The sequence below is a fragment of the Amblyraja radiata genome, chromosome 1, assembly GCF_010909765.2.
Source record: "Amblyraja radiata isolate CabotCenter1 chromosome 1, sAmbRad1.1.pri, whole genome shotgun sequence".
NCBI lineage: Eukaryota > Metazoa > Chordata > Chondrichthyes > Rajiformes > Rajidae > Amblyraja > Amblyraja radiata.
Window position 1 is genome coordinate 88274598 of NC_045956.1, and position 18088 is coordinate 88292685.

The 18088-nt window shown below is 40.1% G+C and overlaps 1 protein-coding gene across 1 annotated transcript in view; it reads right to left on the minus strand.

The window, feature by feature from the left end:
• Positions 1-1971: 1971 nt before the first annotated feature.
• Positions 1972-18088, minus strand: part of LOC116979790 (peroxisome proliferator-activated receptor gamma coactivator 1-alpha-like) — a gene marked incomplete at its 5' end in the record, with an annotated part of 34801 nt that continues 18684 nt past the window's right edge. Inside the window, 1 exon segment of the mRNA XM_033031650.1 lies at positions 1972-4204. Within this exon segment, the coding sequence (XP_032887541.1) occupies positions 4101-4204 (104 nt within the window).

Sequence of the window (18088 nt, forward strand, 5' to 3'; positions counted from 1 at the left end):
CATAAGTACATCAAGGTAGTGCAAGAAAAAAAGAAACAGAATGTTGTGTTACAGCTACAGAGAAAGTGCAGATTTTTTTTAAATTGCAAGGACCACAACGAGGTAGATTGTGAGATCGGGAATTCATCCTCAGCACATGAGTAGACTGTACCAGAGTCTGATTGCAGGAAAGAAGCTGTTCTTGAATATTGTTGTGCACTCTTTCAGGTTTTTGTATCTACTGTTTGACAGCAGAGGGGAGAAACAATGATGATGAGGGTGTGATTGGTCCATGATTATGCTGCCTACTTTCTCAAGGCAGCATGAAGTGTAGACAGAGTCAATGCGGGAAGAGTCCAGATTGTGCGATGGCCAGGTTCACAACTGTCTGATCTTGCGATCTGGGACAGAGCAGGGGCCATACCAAGCTGAATCCTTTCTGTGGTGCATTTGTAGAAATTGGTAAGAGTCATTGGAGACATGCTGACTGGTGTGATGTCATGGAAAGGAACCTAATCCTAGTAGCCCAGGATCCATCTCAAAGGGCAGTGTTCTCTGCGAGTAACGCCTGGCCAAGAGCACTGCCTCAAGATAAAGAAGCATGGGAACTGCCAGGAAACCCGGCATTCAGCATCAGATGATTTTTCTCATGATTACTTTCACCTTTCTAGTAATGGAGAGATTCCGCTAATGTTATAGGTTTTTTAACGCTGCCTACAGTAGTAGGGCTGGTATATATTCATAATATCTGAGGGAAGGGGAACTTTCTCTGCCTTAAAATTAAAAAAAGAAATTCCTCCATGATGACATCTTTGTGTAACTTCCTTTACAATAAAGATGCACAGCTGCCTAGAGCAATCTGTTGGACATAGTGCGAGATACCATTGACAAAGATTATGTTCATCCAAGAAATCCAGGTACAAAGTGGTGCATTGAAGACTCTCTGGGAATAAGTTATTTGCAGATAGACATCTTTTTCCTCCTATCACATGGTCCTGAAACTCTCTGTCCTTTCTGCAGCACATGTCCGACCATTGTTATCACTAAGGCACCTATTGAAAGAGTAACTTTTTGAAAGAGTAGCAGCTAAGTGCACTTCCTGCTAGTTTTAGGACACTCTCCTGTACTTGGTTAATATTTGAGGGCTCTGCCGTCTGTTCTGAAGCTGCCCTGGTGTTAACAGAGTGTCTCTTGGAATCACAAGTAAATCAGGAGCATGTCTACTTCTTCTGCGCCTGTTCCATGACAGTCATTTATGCTCTCATGCATGTCGGTAATGGACTAAACTTGCAGTGCCTGGAAATTGAGATCCTTGTAGTGTGTCTGCACACTATATTCCCTTATCATGTATCTGTACACTGTGTATAGCTCGATTGTAACCATGTATTGCCTTTCTGCTGACTGGTTAGCATGCAGCAAAAGCATTTCACTGTACCTCGGTACACGTGACAATAAACCAAACTGAAATTGAACTGTGGCATGAAGTCGTCCAATTTTGTCAATTTGTGTTTTTACCCCAAATATTTGCAAATTCAATCTACTCTGGGTAAAATCGATTTAGGGTTTTGTAACACCAAAACAAAAACAGGTTTCTAGACATTTCATTTTAAAGTTCCAATGTTTGCATTCAAGATGCCTCCAACTGTCAAAGCCTTTAAATTGAAGAATTCTCTCCGTAAAACTCTCAGCCTTCTACTTTTTTTGCTCATTGAAGACATTCCTTTAAAGTTATATTTTTAAGAAACATCCGTTCATGCGAAATCTACATATAATATGATATCTTCTTATGTGGCTCAGTACCAAGTTTTTGAAGCATTTGTGACCTACTGGTATGTTAAAGATGATTATAAATTGAAATTGTTGTTTAAGGAATCAATTATGAACCCTCCGATTCATTTGCATTTTACAATAAATTATACGAAAATTACAATAATTAAAAAAATTATGACGTTTATGCAGATTTGATTTGTATGATGATTACGCACACAGGGAAGTGTTTGAAACATTGTTTCCCTTTATTAGTTAAGTGAGGTTGATGAAAACTGCACATTAAAAAAAAATCACAGTAATTCTATACAATGATTCAACCACACATTACAGTTAGAAATGTCAGTAAAAAGGAACTCACATAGATGTTCCTCCTCACATTTCCTGGTCAGCACAGTTCCATCAACTAATATATTTTCACCCACACACCTAACAGCACAGTGTCCTCAGAAATTAATTAAAATTAAGAATAATCAAGTGATATAATACATTGCTATTCTAGTTATTGTACAGAGCAAATTTTATTTTACAATTAAAATCCTCATCAAGTTTGCCAGACAGAACAAAACATCATTACCCAAGTTATAAAGAATAGTTGAGAACTAACATTAGCTACGAACACACAGTTTCACTTATTTTGTTTAAGTTAGCCTTTGCTACACAAAAAACTATGAAATACTGTAGTTGTTATAGGTTAGAATTCTAACATTTCTTGAAACACACAACAAGCACCTAAAGAAGCTGGGTAATGTGCCTGATCCTCCACTTCACAACATGGTATGCTAAAATTAGATCTTTAAAAATAAACATTTATTGCTATTTTTATATTTATTTTTACAATCTTACTATTACAATAAAGAAGAGAATATTCAAAATCCAGGGAAGAAAATGTAAACCTCAGTTTGGCATCATATGATAAAATGAGTTAAAAGACCTGAAACTATTTCTAATAATAGTGCGAGCAGAGATAAAAGACCAGTGATACCACGGCGAATGAATGATTAGGTCAAAAACCTTTATATTGCTATTAGTATATAGTTACAAAGTTGACAACTCGGTTTGGTTTACCAAATATATGAAGACAATTTTCCAATGGCAGACATTTGGATCACTCAATACAAAGTGGAGATGGACAAATAAATAAAACTATCACCTGCGAGAGGTGTAAATCTAAAAGAGCTTAGGTGTAGCCGCTGTTGGCGACGATGACATGGGACATATCTCGCAAATTCTGGGGTAGAAATTCACCTTTGCTAGCTGCTACTTAACAGTGTCTTCCTGTCCTGATATTCAGTTCCAAAATTATCTGGGGTTTCACAATGCGTGTCAATAGTGCATTGGACATCTATTGCTTATCACATTTAATAGTGCATTGGAGCATCAATGGCAACATTTTTATCCACTTCCTTATTTCAACAAATGGTGAAGTTTAGAAAATTTGGAACTTGCTAACTTATCTGTCCATAAGATTTCCTCTAAAATAGATGGAATTTGTGTGATAACTATAATATTTTAATCAATATACAGTGGTCTGTAATTATAATTTGAAATCAGAAGCAAATCATGAATATGTTTTCATTTTATTCTTCTGATTTATTAATTTTCATCTAAGTTACTGTGAACGACAAAAAAATAAAAAGCACCTTGAATGATTAAACATAGCAATGGAAGTGGTGACCTGATTCATTTTAAAGCTGATCAGTTGCAAGGTCATTGTAAAGCTACATTGTAGGAAATGAGCATTGGTCCATGTGCCACACAGACTACTTTACCCATCTCAGCTTTGTACCTCTCTAATTTTCTAAATATATTATTGTACACTAGTGTTTAACTTATGGTTACATTCTTGTTTTAATTATTTAAAAGAAGGCTGCATTTACAGTGCATAGCTGTAACAAAAAAAACAAACATTGTCATATTTACACAAAATAAAAATCTCTCAGTTTAACATTAGTAAATCTGTAACTACATTTTAGCATTTAGTAAATAAAATATTTGAAACACCCCAAGTATTTATCCCAACTCTTGTCAATAATGTAATACCACATCCAAATGTCAGAAAAAATGCTGAACAAGCTGCATATTCCACCAATCAGAATATCATTTAAATACCACATGTAAAATATCACTAGCCTACTGTCTGTACGTTTGCTTTTGGATTCCTTTTCATTTAAGTTGAACATCCTTCAACTCTCCTCACACACTGCAGCAGCTGTGTTCATGTAAACTTCATTTGTACAGGGTGTAAAGAGGGATAAAATCCCAAGATGACTAATGCAAGTTCTTTAATGGTACATGACAGGATGCCTGCAAGGTACTGCAGCTCTCTCCACATTTAGCACATTTGGTGCCTGTTACCTACGCAAGCTTCGCTGGGCCTCTTTCAGCAAGGTATCAAAATCCATTGAGTCGTACTTGCTTTTAGTTGAAGCAGGGTCAAAGTCATCTGAATTGGAATCTACAACAAAGGAACATTGTTTAATTAATCTTTTTTGTCATAAAGCTGTCCTCGTACTTTATTTTAGTAATTGCTCTAAAATTAGTAAGCCATAAGGTGGTGTAAGACCTCAAAGCAACTTTACTAATTTAACATGTTTAAGAAAGAACTGCAGGTGCTGGAAAAATTGAAAGTAGACAAAAAAGCTGGAGAAACTCAGTGGTTGAGGCAGCATCTATGGAGCCAAGAAATTGGCGACGTTTTGGGTCGAGACCCTTCTTTTAACAACTTAGTCAAAGAAATCTTTGTTAACAAAGAGTGCTGTGTGCTAAAAGGATATCGATTAGTAATTAAAACGAGGAGCAAGTTTATAATCCTCTAAATATTCTCAATTGTAGTGCAACAAACAAGAACATATGTATTTTCGTTTCCAGGAATATTTTTTGTGCATTCTTTTTTTTAATTTTCAGTATTGCATAACTCATAACAGTTATATAAACAGGGAGTGCCTTTGAAAGTGGGATAACACAACCAGTGTGAATTGGTGATTGATGGTTGACATGGACTCGATTGGCTGAAGGGCCTGTTTCCCTGCTGTATCTCTAAACAAAAGTTGGGTAACACAATCTTGTGTGTACTCATTGACCACAAGGGAATAATGTAATGCCCACTTGTCTCGAATCTGTACATTTCAACCAGTATCAACTGGCCTTCAAATCATAAACAAGACATTGTAGACTGGAATTTGTCAATTTCAGAAGGGGGCTGATAGTGAATATCAGTACAATGGATTGTCGATGCAGGCCATTTTTCATATGGACCGATTTCACTTTATCTCAAGAAGAGAGAATCTAAAATCATTTATTTCACTCATATGATTTGTAACGTCTTAACATCTTGGATAGAAAATACAGTGAGATCAATTAAAAGTCCCCCGAGCTCGAGTGAAACAGCTTGCAAGCTTAAACAAAGGGATTCACTAAATAAAAATTTCTCAATAAATTAACATAATATGTCTTTTCACATGCATACAATTTAGATGAGTAATTATTTAAAAGTCTTTATTATTCTGTTCCATAAAACAGGTTATATGTGTAACCACCTGTTTCTTCAACCTTGAGCAGCGATGAGAATTGTGTTCAAGTGAATAAAGGTTCGAGCTGTAAAGTCAAATAATTTCCTTTACTTATTTTTTCCATCTTCAAACCTTCCTAATCCATTAATCCATGCACAGAGGAAGTTATTTTCCTCTGTGCAACTCCATAGCACCATCTTTACTGATCAGTCTTACAGCATGTTTACAAGCTGAGGACCAAAGTTAGGTTGTTCCTGATACCTCCATTCTATTGCTATTGCTGAATGGAATTTGGGGATATTTTGCAGCAGAGGTATAGTCATACTTGTCTGTTATAGTGGACTGAGAAAACAATGAACACCTCAGAAATATGCCACAGCTCTTACACTTGGTGGTATTCTGCTCAGAGTGCACTGGTGCATTTCACTTTGATATCATACAAGTATAACATATCTGCTGAGGGTCCTTCTGAAGATGAGCCTAAATAAGTGATAGTCAACTTGTCAATAGGCTCAGCTTTTTAAGCGATTAGGAACCTGCAAATGCATTGTCCAGCAAACAAGGTTTGTCACTGTCCCCACACTTGCAGGTTTGAGATCAATGCTCATCCGTCTGACAGTTTTAGTCCTTCCTATTACCCATGCAAGGAGTTTCCCATTGGTAAACCATTACAACAGCTAAAGAAATAAAAGCAGAAGTAGATATTCAGTCTTTCACATAGACTGTGCCATTTAATAAGATCTGGCTGATCTATTACCTCGAGGCTACTTTCCAGAACTAACTATATATCTCTCCATTCCCCTAATTTCTTAAATTAAAAATGTATTGAACTCCGTGTTGAATATACTCAGCAACTGAGTCTCTTCAGCTGTCTGGTGAAGAATGATCAGCTTCTTAATTTATTTGTTGACCACTGGTTCTGGAACTCCCACGCAGGGGAATTATCACCTCTGCGGCATTAGCCCCTTGAGATTTTGTATGATTCAATGTGATTGTCCTTCATTCTAACCTTGAGAATAAAGGCTTATCCTGCTCAAATTCCTCCTCAGATGACAAACTTCCCATCCCAAGATACTTCTCTCCAGAGATGCTGCCTGACTCGCTGAGTTATTCCAGCACTTAGTGTCTATCTTCCCATCCGAAGAATGGTGAAAATTTGCAGCACTTCTCCTTTTGCATATGCACCCTTTCTGAGATAGGGAGACTGTCCTGGTGCATAATATTCTAGATGCAGTCTCTTTAGAGCTCTAAATAATTGGAGCACAATATTGCTACACTTGTTGTCAAACCCTTTTGCAATTAAGACATCATAATTTTTGTCTTCCTGATTGCAAGTCCCATTAATAGCTTTGGGAGCAAATAAAATGGAATGAATTGGCACAATACTCATGATAACCTATAATCCTAAAGATCAAGGGTGATATATTGAATATTTAATTTGAGCCAAAGACATTCACCACAGAAAAGCCTATGGACCCTAACTCAGATCAATGATGCTCTGGGCAACCTTCATCTGCAATGCTGATGCAGAAGCCCATGCATTGATCTAAAGGTGGATAAGGTAGCAGCATACAACTGCTCCAATGAACTGCCAGCGGGCCCTTCCTGAGCTGGATAACATCTATTGATTTGTTTTGGGACATTTTTCACAGTGAAGTACAAAACACTAGTGTAAGAGAAATAACAGTCAAACACGTTTTTGAATTAGCAATGATTGAAGAAAATAATACAAATTTTACTCTTGTTACGTATTGGTTGCTATTAGGAAAGAGTTAAATCACAGATCTTAAACATGACATGACTGATGTGTTACTTTTATTAGAGGATGCTGGTGTGGGGTGAGGTGATGAGGATGGAGCAATCATCCGTTTATGCAAGGGAAGCAGGTTTCACAGGGCTTTTGATCCTGACCAGGGCTAATAGTACTTGGGGAGATTAGATAAGGTGCATGCCATGAAGAATCAGCCAGCTGGGAAACTAACAGGGGATGTGTAGGAAAGAACTGCAGATGCTGGATTAGATTGAAGGTAGACACAAAATGCTGGAGTAACTTTTCTACAGTGAGTGTGAATTTAAGCCAAATTAAATATTCAATTTGACATTTATAGACAAGAAGAAAGCATTGGCAAAGTCGACCATGGGATTGTCCAACTGGAGACAGAGCTCCCCTCCTAAATACCCCTCCTATTCCATGCCATTTTAATCAACAATTTGAATGCCTGGATTGAAGGTCACGTAAACCGCGGTGGTATGCTGGCAGGATTCCTGCAGCCACGAGCAAGCCATGCAATGTAAAGTGGGACATGCTGTTGATGTTCCACGGTCGATTGCTTGTGGTGGAGTCCTGTGTTCAGTGACTGTTTAAATTAATTGTTCATCTATTTGTGTGCTTTGGATTTGCTCGTTTACTACCTCTGCTGAAATTGAGGGTGACTTTACATGGGACAGAAAACTGGAAGAACTGCTTTTGCTGCACATTCTAACTTGCTCATGCAGCCTTCAAGGTCATTACCACCACTCTTTTTAAGCAGCACTGGAGACTCATTTCACATGGACATCCTCTCCCAGAGGACAACACACGTGGCCAACTGCATAGAGAGTTGACATGTTCCCTGGGGCTGTTTAAATTGTAGTTATTTCAGGTCGATTTTTCCGATACCACTGTAAACTGCCAGCTGCCAACCCTCTGGTTTGACTTTCATCCATGCCTTCAAATTAAATTGGACTTAAATACTGGATTCATGATCACTGTATCAGGTACCAGAGGTAGACGGGTCTGAAACAACTAGGTCAAGAACTCAGTCTCACCAAATGTGGAGTACAGAATATTAATTAAAGAATAATAACCGGTTAAGTATAAAACACAGTTTAAATTTACAATTGACCGAACAAGATTACAAATTATCAACTCAATTATTGGTCCAGATCGTCTGTCTTTAGGCAGACCTTTGCAATAGAGGGCTACTTCCCCCCCCCCCCCCCCCCCCCCCCCTCACTTAATGTGTGAATCAAGAACTCATCCAGTTGTTTTGATTGAAGGTCAGACACAGTGGAATCCTGGCAGGGTTCTTGCTGCCAAGAGTGAGTTAAGCAGCGTAAAATGGGAAATGTTGACAGTGCTCACTGGTCGATTGCACGTTGGGTTGGCATGAGCTCAGGGACTGTTATAAGAGTCATAAAACATTACCCTTATCGTTTTAAACAAAGATTGCCAGCCACATTTAAGTAGGGCTGAGCTAGACGTGCCAACTGTAATTGGCTTAAAGCTGAAAGAGCCAGATACAAAGTGTAAAATGTATCAATCCCTCACTCGGCACTTTACAGGATAACTCTGGACTTAGTGGTGAGTCCGCAGTGTGGGGGGAGGTCGGATCATTGCAGCTTATCTGGCGGGTGTCTATGTAATTGTCAGCCGACCATTAGTCCAATCAGGTTCAATACATCCATTAGTTTTTCTGTGTATGAATGCAATTGAACAAGAAATGCTGCCCTTGATCTTCTCTGTCTACTTTGATGCTTATTACTATATCATTTATCGATTCTACATATGTGCACATTCTATATATGCAATTTTATTTGTAGAGACAAGGGGTCACAGTTTAAGGATAAGGGGGAAATCTTTTAGGACCGAGATGAGAAAAACATTTTTCACACAGAGAGTGGTGAATCTCTGGAATTCTCTGCCACAGAAGGTAGTTGAGGCCAGTTCATTGGCTATATTTAAGAGGGAGTTAGATGTGGCCCTTGTGGCTAAAGGGATCAGGGGGTATGGAGAGAAGGCAGGTACAGGATACTGAGTTGGATGATCAGCCATGATCATATTGAATGGCAGTGCAGGCTCGAAGGGCCGAATGGCCTACTCCTGCAACTATTTTCTATGTTTCTATGTTTCTATAACCTAATGAAATAATCAGATTTACATACCTTTGATTTCAGTGAATGTGCCTCCATTCATATTTTTTAGATAATCTCTGGGATATTTCAGCCTCTTCAAGAAGATGTTAATTTCAATAGTTATCTTCTTTCATTTTACAATAAACTCATATTCAGAGAATCACTAGGTACAGAATGAGGCTACCCATGGCTTCAAGTCTGTGCTGGTTCCATTAAAGAACATTACGGCCTTTCTGGCTGCTAAGTTACTTTCTCATAGTCCTGCAATTCTTTCTCTTTCAAGGTTTTACCAAATTCCTTTTCAAATCTAGTATTGAAAATGTTTCTAATTCCCTGCCAAATAGAAGTTCCAAGTCAAAGTTGTACACTGAGTAAAATATGTCTTGCTCATGACCCCCCTTGATTTTGATAATCACCTCAGTCTGTGCACTCTGGTCAATGACTTTTCATCCTCTAAAAAAATTGTTGTTCTGTGGATTAAAGTGTAAACTCATTTGTCACTTTGCTGCACGCACAGCACATATGTGCCTGGCGTCATTCAGCCTGCAATATCATCACTGCAGCAGCCCTTAATTGAGAATAACCAAGGAGGAAACTCCTTGAACCTCCACCCAGAAAGCAAAGTCTAACAATAGGAAACAGAACTGCTCTAGGACTCCATAAAGGGAATAATATTTCCTTCTTAATTTTTGTGGTCTTCTAATGAAGACAATGACTTGATTCCTTTCTAGTCTTTCAATGGACCAGATCCTTTAACATTTTGAAATTGGATGTAGGTTTAAGCTGAGAGAGGAAAGATTTAATAGGATGTGCAATTTTTTCACACAGAGGGTGGTGGGTATATGGAATGAGCCGCCGGAGGAAATAGTTGAATCTTGTACTATAACAACATATAAAAGGCATTTGGACGGGTACATGGATAGGAAAGAGGGATATGGGCCAAAGATGGAAGTAGTGTAGACGTCATCTTGATTGCATGGGCAAGTTGGGCCGAAAGGCATGTTGCAATGTTGTATGGTTCTATGACTTTATAACCTGTTTGCGAGAGCACTTGACCCATCCAGTTTTTTTTTCTTAGGTATTCATCCATGATACACAATCAAGCCCCAGAGAAACAGGGTTCCTGCTCCACTTCCATGCTTTTATTCTCAAGACATCCATTACTTCCAACAGTAGTTCCATTTCAGAACCACTGCTTTATGTCTTTCTCACGCCCAAGTTTGTGCTTTGTGTACAATTTCTGAAATTATGTGTAGTTAATGTGCATATCTTCATGAAACAACTGGGAACGGAGCTGCTTATGCACACTTGCCTTGCACATCTTGCACACACAGAAATTACTTACCAACTCACCTCCTGAATTTGCTGACATGGATTGCCTGTTCACTATTTGTTGACTAAGACTTTCATATGAACTACAATTCCCAGATCAAACCTTTTCCTACTTATTCTAAATCTTACCTTATTCAATCAAATCTCCTCTTAGTATTCCCATCTGTGTGGGACTAACCCTAATTTATTCAGTGTAACCACATAACTGTAAAGCCACTCCCCTGAAAACACATTTAGTTTTCTTCTCAAATCCTTCATAACTGTCCAAGATCGTATATTTAATTTACTGCTTTGTTGATCTATCCCATCAGCTGCAAAGATCTGTACACATGCAACTTCTCCTCCCTAACCCATTCCTTCAAAATTATTTATATTCTTGCACCAGCTCAAAATACGTAACATTTAGCTTCCATTGTATTCAATCACACATTTTCCATTTTTCAATATGTTCACTTTACCATGCCACAAATATTGATACTCCAGTTTTGGCAAGGTAGTTCTTGAAACAGTAACCTACCAACCTAGTGGTGGCGCTGCCCTGGCAGCAGCGGCTCGCCTGCAGTCCGTTTGTTTTTACTTTTTTGTGTTGTTTTGTCTAGTTAAGTTTTTGGTTTTTAGATTTTGTGTTTATGTGGGGGGGGAGGGGGGGGGGTTGAAACAGGGCTTGCTGTCTCTCCCTTCGGGGGAATGCGACATTTTTGTCGTATCCCCCTTCTCTGCCTCCGTCTGCGCTGAGGCCTAATGGCGGAGCTGGCGACCTCGAGACTGCGGAGGCAGAGCCAGTCAGGACTTGCCCTGGGCTCGCTCCCGTGAGGGCGGCCCGGCTCGGGGCTGGAACGGCGCTCCCGCGAGGGGCTGTGACGCTCCCGTGAGGGCGGCCCAGCCCGAGGGTGGAACGGCGCTCCCGTCGGAGTGGCCCAGCCCGAGGGTGGAACGGCGCTCCCGTCGGAGCGGCCCAGCCCGAGGGAGGTACGGCGCTCCCGTCGGATCGGCCCAGCTCGAGGGAGGAACGGCACTCACGTGAGGGCGATCCAGCTCGGGGCTGGAACGGTGCTCCAGTGGCTGGGACGGCATTCTGGCGGCGGTGACCTGAGTCCGGGGTTCAGCCGCGGGCCAGCGGCTGTGAACGCTGGACTGAAGGGCGGCAGCTTCGACCACCCCGGGCCGCGGTGTTTGAGCCGGCCCGTTTGCGGGGCTCGGTGAGCCGTGGGACTGTTTGTGCCATCGCCCAGTGGGGAATCGCCTCAGCGCAGAGGGAGAAGAGGAGGGAAGAGACTGCAGCGCTAAGATTTTTGCCTCCACCACAGTGAGGAGGTGCTTGGAGGACTCACTGTGGTGGATGTTAATTTGTGTTTATTGTTGTTTATTATTGTATTATTGTATGTATGACTGCAGGCACGAAATTTCGTTCAGACCGTAAGGTCTGAATGACAATAAAGGTAATTCTATTCTATTCTTCTATTCTAGATTAAAAATCTGGAGATAGGAGTTCAAATTCCACAAGGTCAGCTGGTGAATTGTAATTCAATTAACTTAATAAGTAAATCTGGAATAAAAATGGTATTCGTGAAATAATGACAATTGAATTATTATTAAAAACCCATCTGGTTCCCTAATGTTTTGTTTAGGAAAGGAAATCTGCTCTCTTTACCTTAGTTGGCTCTCAGATCTGGGTCTCTGCGCATCCCCCTGCAATTGGAGTTCAAGAAGGAACTGCAGATGCTTCTATAGATGCTGCTGCACCCGCTGAGTTTCTCCAGCATTTTTGTGTACCCTCTGCAATTGGATCCTTGACTTCCTCATCCACAGACCACAGTGTGTCCATATTGGTGGAAATGTGTCATCCTCGATAACAATCAGCACGGGAGTACCTCAAGGCTGCGTGCTCAGCCCCCTGCTTTACTCACTCTATACTCATAACTGCGTAGCCGGATATAGTGTGAACTCCATCATCAAGTTCGCCGACGACAACAATGTTGTGGGACGAATCACTGATGGTGACGTGTCAGAGTATAGAAGTGAGATCGACCGATTGGCCAAATGGTGCCAGCACAATAACCTGAATCTCAACACCAGCAAAACCAAGGAACTGAAAAGAGTAGGATAGGGACACACAATCCCATATATATCAATGGGACAATGGTGGAAAGGGTTAAGAACTTTAAATTCCTGGGCGTGCATATTTGCGACGACCTTTCCTGGTCCCAGCACACTGATGCAATTATAAAGAAAGCACATCAGCGCCTCTACTTCCTGAGAAGATTGCGGAGAGTCGGTATGTGAAAGAGGATTCTCTCGAACTTCTACAGATGCACAGTAGAGAGCATGCTGACTGGTTGCATTGTGGCTTAGTTCGGCAACTTGAGCGTCCAGGAGCAGAAAAGGATGCAGAAAGTTGTGAACACTGCCCAGTCCATCATCGGCTCTGACCTCCACCATCGAAGGGATCTATCGCAGTCGCTGCCTCAAAAAGGCTGCCAGCATCATCAAGGACCCACACCATCCTGGCCACACACTCATCTCTCCGCTGCCATCAGGTAGAAGGTACAGGAGCCTGAAATCTGGTACATCCAGGTTCATGAACAGCTTCTTCCCCACAGCCATCAGGCTATTAAACTCGCCATCAAACAAACTCTGAACTATAACAGCCTATTGCACTTTATCTGTCATTTATGTGTATATATATGGTCTATGCTATATAGACACACTGAACTGTTCTGTATTATGCTTACTATGTTCTGTTGTGCTGCAGCAAGCAAGAATGTCATTGTCATCTGGGACACATGACAATAAACTCTCTTGACTTGACTTGACGACTTTTTATGCAAGTCCAGACACTTATCTGGCCTTTAAAATCACTGGCAAGCCCAATTGTTGCATGAAAATGCTATTATGAAGACCACACATATTGCAGTAATTCAAAAAGATGGTTTAACACCATCTTTTTAATGTCAATTAAGGATAAGCAAGAAGTGCAGCACTTCAGTTTCAGTTTTTAGTTCATTGTCACATGTATAGGGAAAAGTTTTAACTTGTTAACAATGATAGGTATGCCAAGGACAAAATATTGACCAGATGGTTTCTTGCTGTATTTGTTTAATGGTATTCACAATAAACTAATGGAAATCATCTTCATGCATTTCTTAGTTAATGTGTTAAAAAGTGTTTCCTAAAATAAACTGGTTGAAAACATCCTATGGAGTTGACGTTCCATTACAGTTAATTTCTTTTTTTCAATCAATCTAGCTATTAGTCTGTCTTTCAAACTCAGTATGAGATGCATCACAATTTTTGCTTTAATACAGCTATCAGCTAATTAAAGTGAAGTTAGTGAAGTTTATTTCTCTTTTTAACTATTGCCTATTTAGCAATTTTAGGCTATTAATGGAAAAGTACTTTTTTGTTAAGTCCATTTAACAGGGGGAATTCCATTTGAACTAAAAGACTAAATGTTGCTCCAAGTGCTTAATATTCATTTAATTAGCATTGCAGAAGAGCCTTATGGAAAGGCTCATGGAGCAAAAGCTCCAGCGAGACTTGCTCCGGGAGATGGGGCAAGCTTGCCAAGGGAGCACAGGTAATGGTGTGTCGACAAACAAACATGAGGGACAAGCTGAACTGGAGAAGTTACATACAAAGGGGTCATAAAGAAGTCTAAATATGAACCTTTGGAATTCGTATTAAATTTACTAAAACCAAAAAAGATGGTGAATGTCGCACCATCATTGACTTAACCACATTGAATACTTTCGTCAGGTATACACACTTTAATGGAAAACATTTGTAACTGCCAAACAATGGATTTCCTAAGGATACTTTATGGTAGGCATCGACTTAAAAGATGCATACTATTCAGTACCCATTCATAAAGATCATCGGAGATACCTAAAAATTTACCTGGATGAGGTAACTATGGCAGTACAAATTATAGACTAATGGCCTAATATGAGCCAAAACTGTTTTCCAAGATATTTAAACCAGCCCTGACACTATTAAGGAAACATATTGTCATGGCATATCTCGATGATATTTAACAATAGCCAAAACCATGGAATTAGCTAATTCAGCAGCATTAGCTACTAAAAACTTATTTAACCTTGGGCTTTGTCATACATCCAGATAAATCTACATTGACCATCCACAACTATGGACTATTTGGTATTCAATTAACTCAGTCCACATGTCTATAACGTTGCCAAAAGAAAAGTCAGCAGAATTAGCACAAACCTGTAACAATTTAATGGTTAACAATCAACAAACCATTCGACAAAGTGGCAAGAGTAATTGGGAAATTAGTAGCAGCATTATCAGCTACTTAACTTGGACCTTTGCATTAGAGCAAAGGTGCTAGCGTTTTAAACAACATACAGGTAACTTTGACTGAACCATGAAATTGCCTATTCCAGACCTATAATGATGGAAAGAGAACATTTGGCATAGTTCCAGTCCCATCATTTATCAATAACCCATATCCAGAACAGGTGGTAGATGGACTAATCTATAGTCATCACTACTACAGGCACTGGACATAAAACCTAGTTGGAAATGTTGGGTGCGTTCTATGGGTTAAAAGCATATTGTTCAAAAGTGCACCATTTTGCATGTTCATTTACAATTTGATAATATCACAGTGGTGGCCTATACTAACCACATGGGCGGGATAAAATCGATATCATGAGACAATTTGATCAACACAATCTGGTAATGGTGTGTCGACAAACATATTTGGCTATCAGCAACTTACCTACCAGGTAAGCTAAATACTGTAGCAGACATGTTAAACCCCAAAGTATTTGCTGAAATTACAAAGCAATATGGAACACCAGATATCGATTTCTTTGCATCCCGACTGAATCACCACATATCGATGTATGTCGCTTGGGAACCAGACCTTGAGGCAGCGGCGATGGATACATTCTCGCTGAACTAGGGGGAACTAATCTCTATGTTTCCCCCCCCCTTCTGCCTCATCAATCAGGTACTACGCAAAATACAGATGAACTTTGCTTCGGACTTTTTGGTAGTACCCGACTGGCGTACACAGCCATGGTTCCCAGTGGTCCTTGACAGGGTCATTGAAACCCATGACCATTCCCAGCGGACCTGATCTACTGATCCACCCTGTATCAGGCGAAAGTCACCCATGCCATGACAGAATAAGCCTACTGGGTTGCAGATTCCAAAAAGACCTTTTGATGGACCTGGGATTGTCAAATAGGACCATGGACACGATGACAGCATCTCACCGACTTCCACCAAGAAACAATATCTCTCCAGTATAAGAAAATGGGAAACATACTGCTCGAGAACAGAGACAACCTACTAATCAACCACCATAACTATGTACCGGAGTTCCTGGCCAGCCTTCACCACGATGAAGGCCTGAACTATAGCGCTATCAAATGTCCTAGAAGTGCACTGTCAGCCTATCTAAGACAGGCACCAAGGGAAACAGGCCATAGGGTCTCGTCCACTGCTGGCCAAATAATGAGAGGTACCTTCTATTCAAAAACCCCTAGACCTAGATATACCAAGATCTGGGATGTCAGCGTTGTCCTGACATACCTAAGGGATGGCCACCAGCCAGATCCCTTACTCTGAAAACAGCTACCCTGTATACGGCCATGCTGATGGCTTAGTCTCAGCATAAGGGTCCAGTCCTTTTACCTACTCAGACTGGACAATATGGTCGTAACATCAGACCAAATAACATTCACCATTCAGGAGCTGGTAAAACAGAGTAGACCAGGAACTTCAGGACTCATTATGGAATTCCAGGCATACCCAACTGACCACCGTTATGTGTCATGACTCACCTTCTACAATATATCAACACAACCTAAAATTCCCGAGGGAGACAAAAAGCACAATGGGTCAGCAACAAAAAAGCCACTGGGTCAGGGTACTGAGTCAAACCATCTCTAGATGGCTCAAACAAGTATTGGGAGCTGCTGGAGTGGATAACGATATTTACACATCTCACTCCACCAGAGCAGCATCCACGTCGGTGGCTAACAGTATGGATGTGCCATTGGACCTACCCTGGTAACAGCGGGGTGGTCCATGGAAAGAACTTTTCAAACATTCTACAACAAGCCATTATAAAACCTGTTTCACATGCAGAGAGAATTTTAGACGCTGCAAAAAATATATAATTTAAGCCCGGGGGAGCATTAATTTCTTTGTTATTATTTTCAAATAATACCATTGTTGTTTTACAAACAGATTCATGTTTGATTACGATAACATACTTCCTCCCTTGGATGACTTCGGCAGCGAGTGAAGTATGGACTGTTACACGGTTTGAAATCACAGAGCTTTAAAATCTTCACGTAGTCACTCACGTGACTCCGAAGTAAAATAGTAAGATTAAACGAGAACTTACCAGTTTGAAGTTTGATCTGTATTTTATGAGGAGTTACGATGAGGGATTACGTGCCCTCCGCTCCCACCCTCAATTACAGAGATCAACTGATATCTTAGTTCTCCTTATCTTTACTATGTTTATTTTAATTATTGTGTTTTCTGTGATTCCACACCGCTGCTTTGAAGTATGTCGCACATGCGTGCTGGACGGGTTCTTTATGTAATCCCTCATCGTAACTCCTCATAAAATACAGATCAAACTTTCAAACTGGTAAGTTCTCGTTTAATCTTACTATTATACAATTGACTCTCTTAACTTTAGAATCAGTCTATGCCATGAACGTATTCAGTGACTGATCTTCCATTGCTTTATTAATCAGAGAATAAAGAATCACTAACTTGTGAGTGAAGATATTTAATCTTATCTCTGTATTGAATGGCTGACTCCTTATTTTGGGATGTTAACTCTTGGCTCCAGACATCCGGCCAGGAGAAACATCAGCTCTGCATCTTACTGGTTAAGCACCATAAAAATATTGTATGCCTCAATAAGATTGCTTATTTTCTTTTAATCTCAAGAGAAGATGGATCAGGTTTGCTTAATCTCTGCTAAAGTAACATGACTTGCCATGACACGAATCAAGCACCTGAACCTACCCTGCATAATCTCCATACAACATATATCCTTTTATTGATAGGGAAAACAAATCTATCAACAATATCACAGATATGGTCTCATGAAGGCTCTAATCTTGTACACTAATCCTCTTACAATCAATGCAAAGGTACAATTTGTCTTCTGATCGCTTGATAATCCTGCATATTAACTTTCAGTGGTTTGTGTACAAGGGCATCCAGGCCCGTCTATACACCAACATATTATATTCTCTCACTATTTAGAAAATGCATCTGTCATTTTCTTGCCTAATTGCTTCTTTGAGGGAAGCATTTACAATTCCAGGCCATGAAGTATTTATGCAAAACTTTCTGACAATGAGATATATTCTACATGGGTCTAGCTTAGATGGGGCACTTTGGTCGGCAAGGATGAGTTGGCAGTTACCTGTTTCCATGCTGCATGCCTCTATGACGTATTGTTGAGACAAAAGTGCGGTTAATGCAAGAGTTAACTATCACTTCTGCACTTGTGATTTTCACCGACATCTATGACACTCTGATTGCACTGATTTCATCTTAGATAATCCTGATCTCCTGGAACAGATCATGCCATCACCATT